The sequence below is a fragment of the Balaenoptera musculus genome, chromosome 9, assembly GCF_009873245.2.
Source record: "Balaenoptera musculus isolate JJ_BM4_2016_0621 chromosome 9, mBalMus1.pri.v3, whole genome shotgun sequence".
NCBI classification, from domain to species: domain Eukaryota; kingdom Metazoa; phylum Chordata; class Mammalia; order Artiodactyla; family Balaenopteridae; genus Balaenoptera; species Balaenoptera musculus.
Genome location: NC_045793.1, coordinates 74,331,019 through 74,345,986, shown reverse-complemented (window position 1 = coordinate 74,345,986; position 14,968 = coordinate 74,331,019). Strand labels below are relative to the sequence as shown.

The 14,968-nt window shown below is 35.4% G+C and overlaps 1 protein-coding gene across 2 annotated transcripts in view; it reads right to left on the bottom strand.

The window, feature by feature from the left end:
- ITGB8 (integrin subunit beta 8) overlaps positions 1 to 14,968 on the bottom strand; it is a 93,776-nt gene that overhangs the window by 23,987 nt on the left and 54,821 nt on the right. For both annotated transcript variants that reach the window (XM_036863523.1, XM_036863524.1), the window contains one exon: positions 4,908 to 5,003. In XM_036863523.1, coding sequence (XP_036719418.1) covers positions 4,908 to 5,003 — 96 coding nt within the window. The remainder of the gene's footprint in view (positions 1 to 4,907; positions 5,004 to 14,968) is intronic.

The window sequence follows — 14,968 nt, the reverse complement described above, 5'->3', positions numbered from 1 at the left end:
CAGCACCACTTATTGAAGAGGCTGTCTTTTCTCCATTGTATATCCTTGCCTTCTTTATCAAAGATAAGATGACCATATGTGCGTGGGTTTATCTCTGGGCTTTCTATCCTGTTCCATTGATCTATATTTCTGTTTTTGTGCCAGTACCATACTGTCCTGATTACTGTAGCTTTGTAGTATAGTCTGAAGTCAGGGAGCCTGATTCCTCGAGCTCCGTTTTTCTTTCTCAAGATTGCTTTGGCTATTCATCTATTTGGGGTCTTTTGTGTTTCCATACAAATTGTGAAATTTTTTGTTCTAGTTCTGTGAAAAATGCCATTGGTACTTTGATAGGGATTGCATTGAATCTGTAGATTGCTTTGGGTAGTATAGTTGTTTTCACAATGTTGATTCTTCAAATCCAAGAACATGGTATATCTCTCCATCTGTTTGTATCATCTTTAATTTCTTTCATCAGTGTCTTATAGTTTTCTGCATACAGGTGTTTTGTCTCCTTAGGTAGGTTTAATCCTAAGTATCTTATTTTTTTTGTTGCAACGGTAAATGGGAGTATTTCCTTAAATTCTCTTTCAGATTTTCCATCATTAGTGTATAAGAATGCAAGAGATTTCTGTGCATTAATTTTGTATCCTGCTACTTTACCAAATTCATTGTTTAACTCTAGTGGTTTTCTGGTAGCATCTTTAGGATTCTCTATGTATAGTATCATGTCATCTGCAAACAGTGACAGTTTTACTTCTTCTTTTCCAATTTGTATTCCTTTTATTTCTTTTTCTTCTCTGATTGCTGTGGCTAAAACTTCCAAAACTATGTGGAATAATAATAGTGAGAGTGGACAACCGTGTCTTGTTCCTGATCTTAGAGGAGATGGTTTCAGTTTTTCACCATTGAGAACGATGTTGGCTGTGGGTTTGTCATATATGGCCTTTATTATGTTGAGGTAAGTACCCTCTATGCCCACTTTCTGGAGGGTTTTTATCATAAGTGGGTGTTGAATTTTGTCGAAAGCTTTTTCTGCATCTATTGAGATGATCATACTGTTTTTCTCCTTCAATTTGTTAATATGGTTTATCACATTGATTGATTTGCATATACTGAAGAATCCTTGCATTCCTGGGGTAAACCCCACTTGATCATGGTGTATGATCCTTTTAATGTGCTGTTGGATTCTGTTTGCTAGTATTTTGTTGAGGATTTTTGCATCTATTTTCATTAGTGATATTGGCCTGTAGTTTTCTTTCTTTGTGACATCTTTGTCTGGTTTTGGTATCAGGGTGATGGTGACCTTGTAGAATGAGTTTGGGAGTGTTCCTCCCTCTGCTATGTTTTGGAAGAGTTTGAGAAGGATAGCTGTTAGCTGTTCTCTAAATGTTTGATGGAATTCGCCTGTGAAGCCATCTAGTCCTGGGCTTTTGTTTGTTGGAAGATTTTTAATCACAGTCTCAGTTTCAGTGCTTGTGATTGGTCTGTTTATATTTTCTATTTCTTCCTGGTTCAGTCTCGGAAGATTGTGCTTTTCTAAGAATTTGTCCGTTTCTTCCAGGTTGTCCATTTTATTGGCATAGAGTTGCTTGTAGTAATCTCTCATGATCCTTTGTATTTCTGCAGTGTCAGTTGTTACTTCTCCTTTTTCATTTCTACTTCTATTGATTTGAGTCTTCTCCCTTTTTTTCTTAATGAGTCTGGCTAATGGTTTATCAATTTTGTTTATCTTCTCAAAGAACCAGCTTTTAGTTTTATTGATCTTTGCTATCATTTCCTTTGTATCTTTTTCATTTATTTCTGATCTGATCTTTATGATTTCTTTCCTTCTGCTTACTTTGGGTTTTTTGTTGTTGTTGTTGTTGTTCTTCTTTCTCTATTTGCTTTAGGTGTAAGGTTAGGTTGTTTATTTGAAATGTTTCTTGTTTCTTGAGGTAGGATTGTATTGCTATAAACTTCCCTCTTAGAACTGCTTTTGCTGCATCCCAAAGGTTTTGGGTCGTCGTGTTTTCATTGTCATTTTTTTCTAGGTAGTTTTTGATTTCCTTGTTGATTCCTTCAGTGATCTCTTGGTTATTTAGTAGTGTATTGTTTAGCCTCCATGTGTTTGTATTTTTTACAGATTTTTTCCTGTAATTTATATCTAGTCTCATAGCGCTGTGGTTTCAAAAGATAGTTGATAGAATTTCAATTTTCTTAAATTTGCCACGGCTTGATTTGTGACCCAAGTATGATCTATCCTGGAGAATGTTCCATAAGCAGTTGAGAAGAAAGTGTATCCTGTTGTTTTTGGATGGAATGTCCTATAAATATCAATTAAGTCCATCTTGTTTAATGTATCATTTAAAGCTTGTGTTTCCTTATTTATTTTCATTTTGGATGATCTGTCCTTTGGTGAAACTGGGGTGTTAAAGTCCACTACTATGATTGTGTTACTGTCAATTTCCCCTTTTATGGCTGTTAGCATTTGCCTTATGTTTTGAGGTGCTCCTATGTTGGGTGCATAAATATTTTCAATTGTTATATCTTCTTCTTGGATTGATCTCTTGGTCATTATGTACTGTCCTTCTTTGTCTCTTGTAGTAGTCTTTATTTTCAAGTCTATTTTGTCTGATATGAGAATTGCTACTGCATCTTTCTTTTGATTTCCATTTGCATGGAATATCTTTTTCTATCCCCTCACTTTCAGTCTGTATGTGTCCCTAGGTCTGAAGTGGGTCTCTTGTAGACAGTGTATATACGAGTCTTGTTTTTGTATCCATTCAACCAGTCTGTGTCTTTTGGTTGGAGCATTTAACCCATTTACATTTAAGGTAATTATCGATATGTATGTTCCTATCACTATTTTCTTAGTTGTTTTGGGTTTGTTATTGTAGTTCTTTTCCTTCTCTAGTGTTTCCTGCCTAGAGAAGTTCCTTTAGCATTTGTTGTAAAGCTGGTTTGGTGGTTTCTCTTAGCTTTTGCTTGTCTGTAGAGGTTTTAATTTCTCTGTCAAATCTGAATGAGATCCTTGGTGGTTAGAGTAATCTTGGTTGTAGGTTTTCCCCTTTCATCACTTTAAATATGTCCTGCCACTTCCTGTTGGCTTGCAGAGTTTCTGCTGAAAGATCAGCTGTTAACCTTATGGGGATTCCCTTGTGGGTTATTTGTTGTTCTTCCCTTGCTGCTCTTAATAACTTTTCCTTGTATTTAGTTTTTGATAGTTTGATTAATATGTGTCTTGGCGTGTTTTTCCTTGGATTTATCCTGTATGGGGCTCTCTGTGCTTCCTGGACTTGATTGGCTATTTCCTTTCCCATTTTAGAGAAGTTTTCAAGTATAATCTCTTCAAATATTTTCTCAGTCCCTTTCTTTTTCTCTTCTTCTTCTGGGGCCCCTATAATTTGAATGTTGGTGCATTTAATGTTGTCCCAGAGGTCTCTGAGACTGTCCTGAATTGTTTTCATTCTTTTTTCTTTATTCTGCTCTGTGGTAGTTATTTCCACTATTTTACCTTCCAGGTCAGTTATCTGTTCTTCTGCCTCAGTTTTTCTGCTATTGTTTCCTTCTGGAGCATTTTAAATATCATTTATTGTGTTGTTCATCCTTGTTTGTTTGGTCTTTAGTTCTTGTAGGTCCTTGCTAAACGTTTCTTGTATTTTCTCCATTCTATTTCCAAGATCTTGGATCATCTTTACTATCATTACTCTGAATTCTTTTTCAGGTAGACTGCCTATTTCCTCTCCATTTGTTTGGTCTGGTGGGTTTTTACCTTGCTCCTTCATATGCTGTGTATTTCTCTGTCTTATTTTGCTTAACTTACTGTGTTTTGGGTCTCCTTTTCGCAGGCTGCAGGTTCGTAGTTCCTGTTGTTTTTGGCGTCTGCCCACAGTGGGTAAGGTTGGTTCAGTGGGTTGTGTAGGCTTCCTGCTGGAGGGGACTAGCGCCTGTGTTCTGGTGGATGAGGCTGGATCTTGTCTTTCTGGCAGGACCGCGTCCGGTGGTGTGTTTTGGGGTGTTTGTGAACTTATTATGATTTTAGGCAGCCTCTCTGCTGATGGCTAGGTTTGTGTTCCTGCCTTGCTAGTTGTTTGGCATGGGGTGTCCAGCACTGGAGCTTGCAGGTCATTGAGTGGAGCTGGGTCTTAGCTTTGAGATGGAGATCTCTTGGAGAGCTCTCGCTGATTGATATTACGTGGGCCAGGGAGGTCTCTGGTAGACCAATGTCCTAAATTCAGTGCTCCCACCTCAGAGGCTCAGGCCTTACAGCTGGCCGGAGCCCCAAGACCCTGGCAGCCACACGGCTGGAGAAGATGGGCTATGAGTTGGGTGTCAGCCACTGCCCTGTTTTAGCTCTGTCTCAGCTGTCTCCAAAGGTCACCCAGATACATTGGGTTATTCCACCATTACTCAGAACTTGCACATGCCAGTCTGGGATTTATAGATGTCCTCCTGATACTCTTAATTGAAATACCTTGCATTCATGGTGGTGAGAGATACGCTAATAGTGTTGGTTCTCTTCAGTTCAGAGACTGGAACTGTCTGAGCCTTCACGTGACCAAGTCAGGAGCAGCTGGCCAATGGTCCCAGAGTGATAACATGTCAGATTCCAAGAAGGCTTTCTGCAGCACCTGAGCAGTAGTCCCAAGCAGCCGCTCCGCTCAGCTGCAGTACTCTGACCGGGGAACTCAGTGGGACCCTCACACGAGGATTTCTGCCAGCCCTGGAGCCTGACTTGCCCACCCAGGCGAGGAGCTGAGGAGAGCATCTCCTGCCCCATCTCACCAGAGGAACGGACACCTGGGCTATGTTAGTTAATACAGTATTAAATTTAGATTGTACAGAGTATAATAACTCCAGAATCCTTACCTGGGGTTCTAAGAAGTATTCTAATTTTAACTATAGATGCAAACATTTTAATTTTTATATTTTGGGAGTTAACATACCTTATACCAGTGAAACTGTTTTCCTTGAACTGCAAATATGACATTAATGTTGTTGTCTATTAACTTTTCTGAAAGTTGGCCTAGTGAGGGATGTTCCTGTAACAGAAAATGAAATAAAGAAGGGAGTGAAATTTAGTAGTTCAATTCCACACACTTCCAAACATCTGTTATGAGGAAAACTGTATGATTAACATAAAAATGTATTGTGTTGGGAAGGATTATCATTTTACCAGAGGCATTTAAATTCTTTTAAAAAATAAGGTCAACGTCAACATTATTAAGGATATTTTAAAGACAAAGGCCCCATAAAAACCCCAGAAACGCAGAAAAATGAAGAGGGTTGCATTCAACGTACAAAGAGTGTTTAGCACTTCTTTAGGTTAACATTGGACTCCAAGTAATATAATTGAAAGATTATTTAATATTCAGAAACAGAGACATATTAGTGACAATCACATTCTGAGGTGAAATTCAGTAACAAGTGTTAAAATGCAAATATATGCATGTATATATATACATATTTACATACATATAAAAATTTGATATATAACATGGTGTAGAACGAAGTTTGTTTAAAAGAAGAAAACCCTGTATTCAAATCCCGGATTGTCAATTTATGATAAAAATTGTATTTCAGGTCTATCCTCTACAACATGTGAATGGTATCTGCCTTCCATGATTGCTGGCAAAAGTAGAAAGATAACAATAGTATGTGAATTATTTAGAGCAGTTTCTTGCATATACTCAAAACTAATAGCAATTATTATAATTTTTTTCCAACAGCTTATACAAGGTGTAGGTTACAGATCTTTCAACTTATTATCATTATACTTAAATTTTTTGTCATTTATGTATACATATATTTATATTACAAATCTGTCTTACATTGATTTATAAAACTTATGTAGCTCTAACTGTGACATTCTTTGCGGTAGTGAGAAAGAAAGCAGGGAATGAGTAGAAAGGGAATAAAATTTAGTAAATATGAGAAATCTGACAACTATGGAATTTGCTATATAAAGTTATGTAGTAAGACATAGTACTTGATATTTTTCTTTCTATAAATGCTCTTTTAGATATTAAAGCAATCTCAAATAACAACTCTAGATACCTTTAGAGAAATGATGTCAAACTTCACCTGCAGTGGTGCCCACCTGTTGTTGGTGCCTAGTACTGTAAGCCAAGGATCATGTGACTGAGCCTAATTAGTATCATCTGATTCAAGTTCAAATTACTCTGTAGTTTTTGTTTCCCCTTTCACCCTCCAATGCTAACTGTGCTTTTGTTAAGGGAAAATTTTGTTTAAACCATCTTGGTTAATATTTCTGGATTTTGGCAACTATATGAACTTAGTGAAACAGCTAATTTTACTAGTTTCACTTATAGCCTAAGTTCTTTGACCTGCTTATTAAACTTATATATATAAGTTTGATAAGATATAAGACACAGCCTTGTGCTTAAAACTATCATCACTAACATGAGTAACTGGTGTGATTTGAATATCTATGTCCCGCTTTCCAGATTCATACATTGAAATCCTAACCTCCAAGGTGATGTAATATTAGGAGGTGGGCCTTTGGGATGTGATTAGGTCTTGAAGGTAGAGCCCTCTTGAATGGGATTAGTGCCCTTATAAAAGAGAGCCAGTGGAGAAAGTTCCCTTGTGCCTTCTGCCATGTGAGGTTATAACTAGGAGGTGTTGCCTTTGAACCAAAAAGTAGGCTCTCACCAGACCCCGAATCCTCTAGTGACTTGATCTTGGACTTACCAACCTCAAAAACTGTGAGGAATAAATTTCTGTTGTTTATAAGCCACCTAATTTATGATGTTTTGGTATAGGAGCCCGAATGGACTAAGATAATAATCATAACAAATATCCTTCTATTTCTATATAATCTATAATTGCTGTGTAGAAACAAAATTTTCTTGAATTACAGTTAAATGTGGTATGACTCCAATTTACAAAGGGGTATAAAAAGTATTACCACATGGATTTGCATAAGAAAAATGCTACCCACAGCAATTCTTAAGAATATAATTTTAAAGTAATAGAAGAACAATCCCCAAAATATAAGTTCTATCAGATAAATTTTTATTCCTTGTTCCTAATAATATGCATACTCTTAAAACAAACTTATGACAGTTTTCATAATGCTAGTAAATTAAAGAGAACAACAACAAAAAAGAGAACAAGTAAAAGAAGGTAAGTCTAACTGTATTGGGAATATTTTTTTAATGGCAACAACTACTTTTCAAATATTTTTGCTTTGACAAAAAATAATCACAGTTTGCCAAGCATTTCCCCTTCTTAATTTTTAAAACCATTCATATTTTCAGGAAAATTTAATCCATATGTTTTTAACCAGCCTACACTTAACTCACATAAAATCAATATTAAAGAACAGTCCAAAATGTAAGCAGCTTTTGGAGGCTTCTTAATCTCTTTCCCCTTTTCAAAAACAGGAAGTCACATTGACCAAAAGTACACAAAATTTAAATCTAGAAAGTTCTCATTTGCTCCAAAGATCATTAAGAAGTTCAGTTGGATTTTTAAGCTTAAAAGAACACATTTTTTAACCCTAGAAAGAAATGTTTTAAAAGAAAATTCCAAGTACCTTGAGGCAGATTGTTAAAACTACACATGTTTAATAGATGTTTAAACAAACCATTGTTGATGGGAGAATTGTGGATTAATGGCCATTGTTGAAGCCCCTTCCCCTTTCCTCCATGAAGCATAGTATCTTTTAAGTATTTTATCTTTTATGGCTTGTATTTCACTAGCGGGAACACTCCCTCTCGGCCAGCTGTCCTGTGCTGGTGACGTCACTGCTCCTCAGCTTTAACTCCCCCTCTGTCTAACCCATTACATATTGTTTCTCTGAACTATGAAAATAATTAATGGAGATAACAAGCATTTCTGGGGCAGAAGGGAGAAGGGAAAGCAATGTGCCAAGGCAGCCGCTAAGTAATTAAGGGCAAAAGGATTCCATTCACATTTTTCTTCTTCACCAACACCTTCACTGTGATTTGTGGGAAATAACTTATAAATGTCAGAAGGGAAGAGGAGGTAAGAAAGATTCAATGGAGACAGTTTCGGTTAAAGAGATAATAACTATGTAGAGATGTATGAATTTTAATAATGTGCCTGTGTAGTGACAAGAAAATAAGTGTTTAAGATTCTCCATAAAAGTGAGTTTCATTATAAAAAGTTCTTATAAGATAATATAGAATTTGAAGCATTGAATATCATAATAAGATACAAAAAAAGAAAAAAACAATGTCTTGGTTAAATAAAAGTACTCAGTTATCTGGATTACTTTTTATAGTTCACTTTTTATAGGACAGAGACAGCATGAAAACAATGTGATAGCACAGATTTATTTAGAGATGAAGACTTTAAATTATGTGTTGTCAGTCCCCATCTCTCCCAATGGCCTATTTTTCTATCTATATGGCTGCATAGTCATAATCGCATAGACCCATGTTTCCCATTAGTGGCACTATGGACAGTTTGTGTTGTGGGTGTGAGGCTGTCCTGTGCATTGTAGGGTACTTGGCTACATCCCTGGCCTCTACCTATTAGAGGCCAGTATCTCCCTCCTCCCCCAGTTGTAACAACCAAAATGTCTCTGGACATTGAAATGTTCTCTGGAGGGCAAAATCGTTCTGGTTGAGAGCCACACCAAGAGCAGGGGCTTAGAAGCAGACCACCTGCCGCTTCAACTCTTGGCTCTGCAATTACTAGCCATGTAACAGTGGCATCTGTCTTAACCTTCTGTGATACAGTTTCTATATATGTAAAACGTATAAATACTAGTATCTACCTCTCAGGGTTATGGTGGGAATTAAATGGGTTAACATGTGTAAAGACTTTCATTTACCATTTTCTAATTATTAAGCCCATATTAATGGTAAGTAGAGGCTCATGTCCTGATGTCACACTGCTTGTCATTTACCTAGGCACTACTATGCAGGGCACAGAACTTGACCACAGACAAGTTCCTGATCCTTTTAGTGCTTCCATTTTCTCATTTATAAAATGGAGGTAATAGCAATATCTACACTTCACTGGGAGGCTGGGTGGTTCTCCCTAAGTGTAAAGGGACAAATACCACAGGGCTGCTTAATAAAAGACAGCTTTCAATAAAAGACATTTGGAGGCCATTACTAAAGGCTAAATGCTGGGCACTTGGATATGCTTTAACTTGCTTCATTTATTTACCTTTTGCACCTGGCTCCTGAAGTGTTTGAATTTGTGGCTCTTGCCAAACATGGTATCAGTTGCATTCTTGAAATCCTTGTTACTGAATGAGGGGCATGGAATAACCATTTTTGTAAGCTTTTCAATGAGAATGGTAGTAAGTTTTCTGCTTATATATGACTTAATCAAACATATAATTTATTTGGAACATTCTATTTCATAAGTAATTTCATCAATTTTTGTTTTTATTGAGTCACTTTAGAAAATCAATATTTTTTCTCATTTTCAGGGGCACTATAAAAGCAACATGAGACTACTCCGAGCCTAGCTCAAGTGATTCTGTGTGCAACTTTTGCTTTCAATTTTAAAGAAGAAAAAATAAATATTGTTTGCAGAAATAATTTCCTGGGTAATTTTCTCCAAGCATGAGAAGCATTAAAATTAGGTCTATTCTAAAGTTATTATTAAAGTCATTATTGTTCACATGCCCCTCCCCCATCCCTCTCCCCACTGGTAACCACTAGCTTGTTCTCTGTATCTGTGAGTCTGTTTCTGTTTTGTTATATCCATTCATTTCTTTTATTTTTTAGATTCCACATATAAGTGAAAATATGCAGTATTTGTATTTCTCTGTCTGAGTCATTTTACTAAGCATAATACCCTCTATATCCATCCATGTTGTTGCATATGGCAAAATTTCATTCTTTATTATGGCTGAGTAATATTCCATTGTATATATATACCACAAACTTCTTTATCTATTCAGTTGTTGATGGACACTTACGTTGCTTCCATATCTTGGCTATTGTATGTATTGCTCCTGTGAACATTGGTGTACATAGATCTTTTTGAATTAATGTTTTCTTTTTCTTCAGATATATATATATACCCAGGAGTGGAATTGCTGGATCGTATGTTAGTTCTATTTTTAATTTTTTGAGTAGCCTCCATACTGTTTTCCAAGTTGGAGGGTTCCCTTTTCTTTACATTCCTCACTGACATTTATCGTTTGTGGTCTTTTTGATGGTCATTCTGACCGGTGTGAGGTGATATCTCATTGTGGTTTTGATTTGCATTTCCCTGATGATTAGTGATGTTGAACATCTTTTCACATGCCTGTTGGCCATCTGTATGTCTTCTTTGGAAGAATGCCTATTCAGGTCTTCTGCCCATTTTTTTAATCAGGGTGTTTGTTTTTCGATATTGAGTTGTATTAGCTGTTGATATATTTTGGATATTGCCCCCTTATTGGACATATCATTTGCAAATATCTTCTCATGTTCAGTAGGTTGCATTTTCATTTTGTTGATGGTTTCCTTTGCTGTGTAAAAGCTTTTAAGTTTGATTAGGCCCCATTTGTTTATTTTTGCTTTTGTTTCTCTTGCCTGAAGAGACAGGTCCAAAAACATAGTGCTAAGATCTTTGTCAAAGACCATACTGCCTATGTTTTCTTCTAGGATTTTTGTGGTTTCTGGTCTTACATTTAGGTCTTTAATCCATTTTGAGTTTATTTTTGTATATGGTGTGGAAAAAAATGTTCTAATTTTATTCCTTTGGGTGTAGCTGTCCAGTTTTCCCAGCACCACTTGTTGAAGAGACTGTCTTTTCCCCACTGTATATTCTTGCCTCCTTTGTCATAGATTAATTGACCATATGTGCATGGGCTTATTTCTGGGCTCTCTATTCTGTTCAGCTGATCTGTATGTCTCTTATTGTGCCAATACCATACTGTTTTGATTATTGTAGCTTTGTAGTATAGTCTGAAGTCAGGAAGCATAATACCTCCAGCTTTCTTCTTTTTTCTCAAGATTTCTTTGGCAATTTGGGGTCTCCCATGATTACATATAAATTTTAGGATAATTTGTTCTACTTCTGTGAAAAATGTTATTGGTAATTTGATAGGGATTGCATTAAATCTGTAGATTGCTTTGGGTAGAATGGCCATTTAAACAATATTAATTCTTCCAATCCAAGAGCATGGGATATCTTTCCATTTCTTTTTATGATTTTCAGTTTCCTTCATCAGTGCTTTATAGTTTTCAGAGTATAGGTCTTTCACCTCCTTGGTTAAGTTTATTCCTAGGTATTTTATTCTTTTTGATGTGATTTTAAATGGAATTGTTTTCTTACCTTCTCTTCCTGAGAAAATATATAATACTAATACATTATTAGTGTATAGAAAAGCAATAGATTTTTGTATATTCTTCTATCCTGCAACTTTACTGAATTAATTTATTAGTGCTAATAGCTTTTTGATGAAGACTTTAGGGTTTTCTATATACAGTATCATGTCATCTGCATATAGTGATAGAATCATCTATATTCATCAGAGATATTGGCCTGTAATTTTCTTTTTTTTGTACTGTCTTTCTCTGGTTTTGGTGTCAGGGTAATGGTGGCTTCATAGAATGAGTTTGAAAGTGTTTCCTCCTCTTCAATTTCTTGAAATAGTTTAAGAAAGATAGATATTAACTCTTCTTTATATGTTTGGTAGCACTCCCCTTTGAAGCCCTTTGGTCCTGGACTTTTGTTTGGGAGGTTTTGATTACTGATTCAATTTCAACACCAGTTATCAGTCTATTCAAATTATCTATTTCTTCCTGATTCAGTCTTGGAATATTGTATGTTTCTAGGAATTTATCCATTTCTTCTAGGTTGTCCAATTTGTTGGCATTAACTGTTCATAGTATTCTATTATGATTGTATTTCTGTGATAACAGCAGTAGGTTCTCCTCTTTTATTTCTTATCTTGTGTATTTGGGTACTCTCTCTTTTTTTTTTCTGAATGAACCTGGTTAAAGACTTATCAATTTTGTTTATCTTTTCAAAAAATAAGTTCTTGGTTTCATTGATCTTTTCTATTGTTTTTTTTGGGGGGGTGTCTTTAATTTATTTATTTCTGCTTTGATCTTTATTATATCCTTCTTTCTGCTGACTTTGGACTTTGCTCTTCTTTTTCTAATTCCTTTAGTTGGTAAGTTAGGCTGTTTATTTGAGATTTTTCTTATTTCTTGAGTTAGGCCTGTATCACTATTAACTTCCCTCTTAGAACTGCTTTTGGTGCACCCCATATATTTTTGAGTGTTGTGTTCCCATTTTCATTTGCCTTGTCTCAAGATATTTTCTGATTTCCTCATTGGTTTCTTCATTGACCACTGTTTTTTTAGTAGCATGTTGTTTAGTCTCCATGTGTTTGTTCTTTTCCCATTTTTCTTTCTGTAAATGATCTATAGCTTCATGCCATTGTGGTCAGAAAAGATGCTTGATATAATGTCTATTTTCTTAAATTTGTTGAGACTTGTATTGACAAGCATGTGATCTATCCTGGAGAATGCTCCATGTACACTTGAAAAGAATATGCATTCTGCTGTTCTGGGTGGAATGTCCTGTAGATATCTATTAAGTCCAACTGGCCTAATGATTCATTTAAGGCCACTGTTCCCTTATTGATTTTCTGTCTGGATGATCTCCCCATTGATGTCATTGGGATGTTAAAGTGCCCTACTATTATTGTATTACTGTCCATTTCTCCCTTTATTTTTGTTAATATTTTATATATGTATTCCTGTTTTGGACACATATATGTTAATGAGTGTAATCTCTTCTTGTATTGATCCCTTTATCATTATATAATTCCCTCTTTGTCTTTTGTTATAGACTTTGTTTTAAAGTCTATTTTGTCTGATAAGGGTCTGCTGCTTCAGCTTTCTTTTGTTTCCATTTGCATAGAATATCATTTTTCAACCTCTTACTTTCAGTCTGTGTATCTTTAGCTCTCAAGTGAGTGTCTTATAAACAGCATATAGATGGGTTATTTTTTATCCAATCAGCCACTCTGTGTCCTTTGATTGGAGCATTTAGTCCATTGACATTTAAAGTGATTATTGGTAGGTAGGTGCTTATTGCCATTTTGTTACTTTTTTCTGGTTGTTTCTCTGTTTTGTCTTCTTGTTTTAGTCTATCCCCTTGTGGTTTGATGATTTTCTTTAGTTGTATGCTTGCGTTCATGTCTTTTTAGTTTTAGTCTCTTTTTAGTTTAGTGGTATGCTTTAGCTCATCTCTTTTCTTTTTAGTTTTTGTATGCCTATTGAGGGTTTTTGATTTGTGGTTACCATGAAGTTCATATATGTTGACCTTTAACTATATCTACTTGTTTTAAACTGATAGTCATTTAAGTTCAAGAACATTCTAAAAGAGCTACATTTTTTACTACCCCCTCCACCTTTTGTGTTTTTGATATCATATTTTATATCTTCATATCAATCCCTTAACTATTTATTGTAGTTTTAGTTGATTCTACAATTTTTGTCTTTTAACCTTTGTAGTAGCTTATTTAGGTAGTTGAACCCCTGTCTTTACTATATATCTGCCTTTACCAGTGGCATTTTCCCCTTCCTATAATTTATTTCTTTGTTACAGCCTTTTCTTTTTCACTTAAAGAACGCCCTTTAATGTTTCTTTGAAGTTTGGTTTAGTGTTGATTAACTCTGTTAGTTTTTGCTTGTCTGAGATGCTCTTTCTCTCTCCTTCAATTCTGAATGATGACTTGCTGTATAGAGTATCCTAGGTTGTAGGGTTTTTTTTCCTTTCAACACTTTAAGTATATCATGTCACTCCCTTCTGGCCTGCAAAGTCTGCTGTAAAACCAGCTGATAGACTTATGGGTGTTCCCTTGTATGTGACTCTTTATTTTTCTCTTGCTGAAGTTCTCTCTTTACCTTTAACTAAAAGTTGTAACAATATTTTTTAAAAAAACAGCTGCATATGGACTTAAAACTTTCTGGGTGCATTTAGCCTGAGTGATATTCCCTTTACTTTCCTGATGGTGCATGTTCATAAAACCCAAAGGTGCTAACACTCTAAACTGATCTTATCTCTTTAATTAATTTAAAAAGTTTTTTTATGCAGTGTTAAGCAGAGAAAAACAAAGTAAGAATCAGGAAATAAGGTGAAAATTTTTATTATATGCTTTAGTTTTGACATATTAGAATTTTAATGTTATTATTCTTATAATTATATATCAGTAATTTCCATGAGACTAAATAAGTAAAGGAATTCTGAGGAGTTAAATGATAGGAGGGGTGAAGAATCACTGACCATAATATGATGGGGCACAAAAAAAAAATGCTCAGAGAGAGAAACACCATACCTGAGCTACTAAATGTAATTAGAAGTGTGGTAGGATCTTGCCTATTTGCATCTCTCCATCAGGACTGAGAGTCACAGCAATATTTGAAAGTCCCATTAATAATGGTTCATTGCATGACCTGTGTGCCTCTTCCAAATATTTGCTCTTTGGGCCCCTTTCATTGTTACTGGAGACTCTGGTGTTATTCTTGGCCAAGGATGGGGTGAATGGTTGTGAGGAGGGCTTTGAATGAAGTTGGGAATCACCCTGGAGGAGCTGGGTAGGGAGACAGGGTGAAATTCTAGGACCTCAGTGTTAACCTGTCTTCTACACCATTAACAATTTTTATACTAACCTCTACCATTTTAGAAACAATTCCTTATTTTAAGCTGGCATTATTACTGGTAAATTATAAAACTACATTACTACTCAAGCTTTTCATATTGGCAATTGGAGAAAAAGCAGTGGAAAAGGTAATTTATTTAATACTATAATATTATTTGCCAATGGCCATATATAAAATGTAACAATGCTTAAACTGTTTAAAATTTTATCATGTTATGTAATTTAAGCCAAATTATCTGCTTTATTTCTTCTATAAGTAAGACTGTAACTAGAAAGTTAGAGCAGAAACTATAGCAAGAACTTCACTGCTCTATTTATTCTAGTTTTCCCTTGAGACACTGTGGCAAAGTGGTTAAGAATATAGATTTTAATAAAAGATTGAACTCG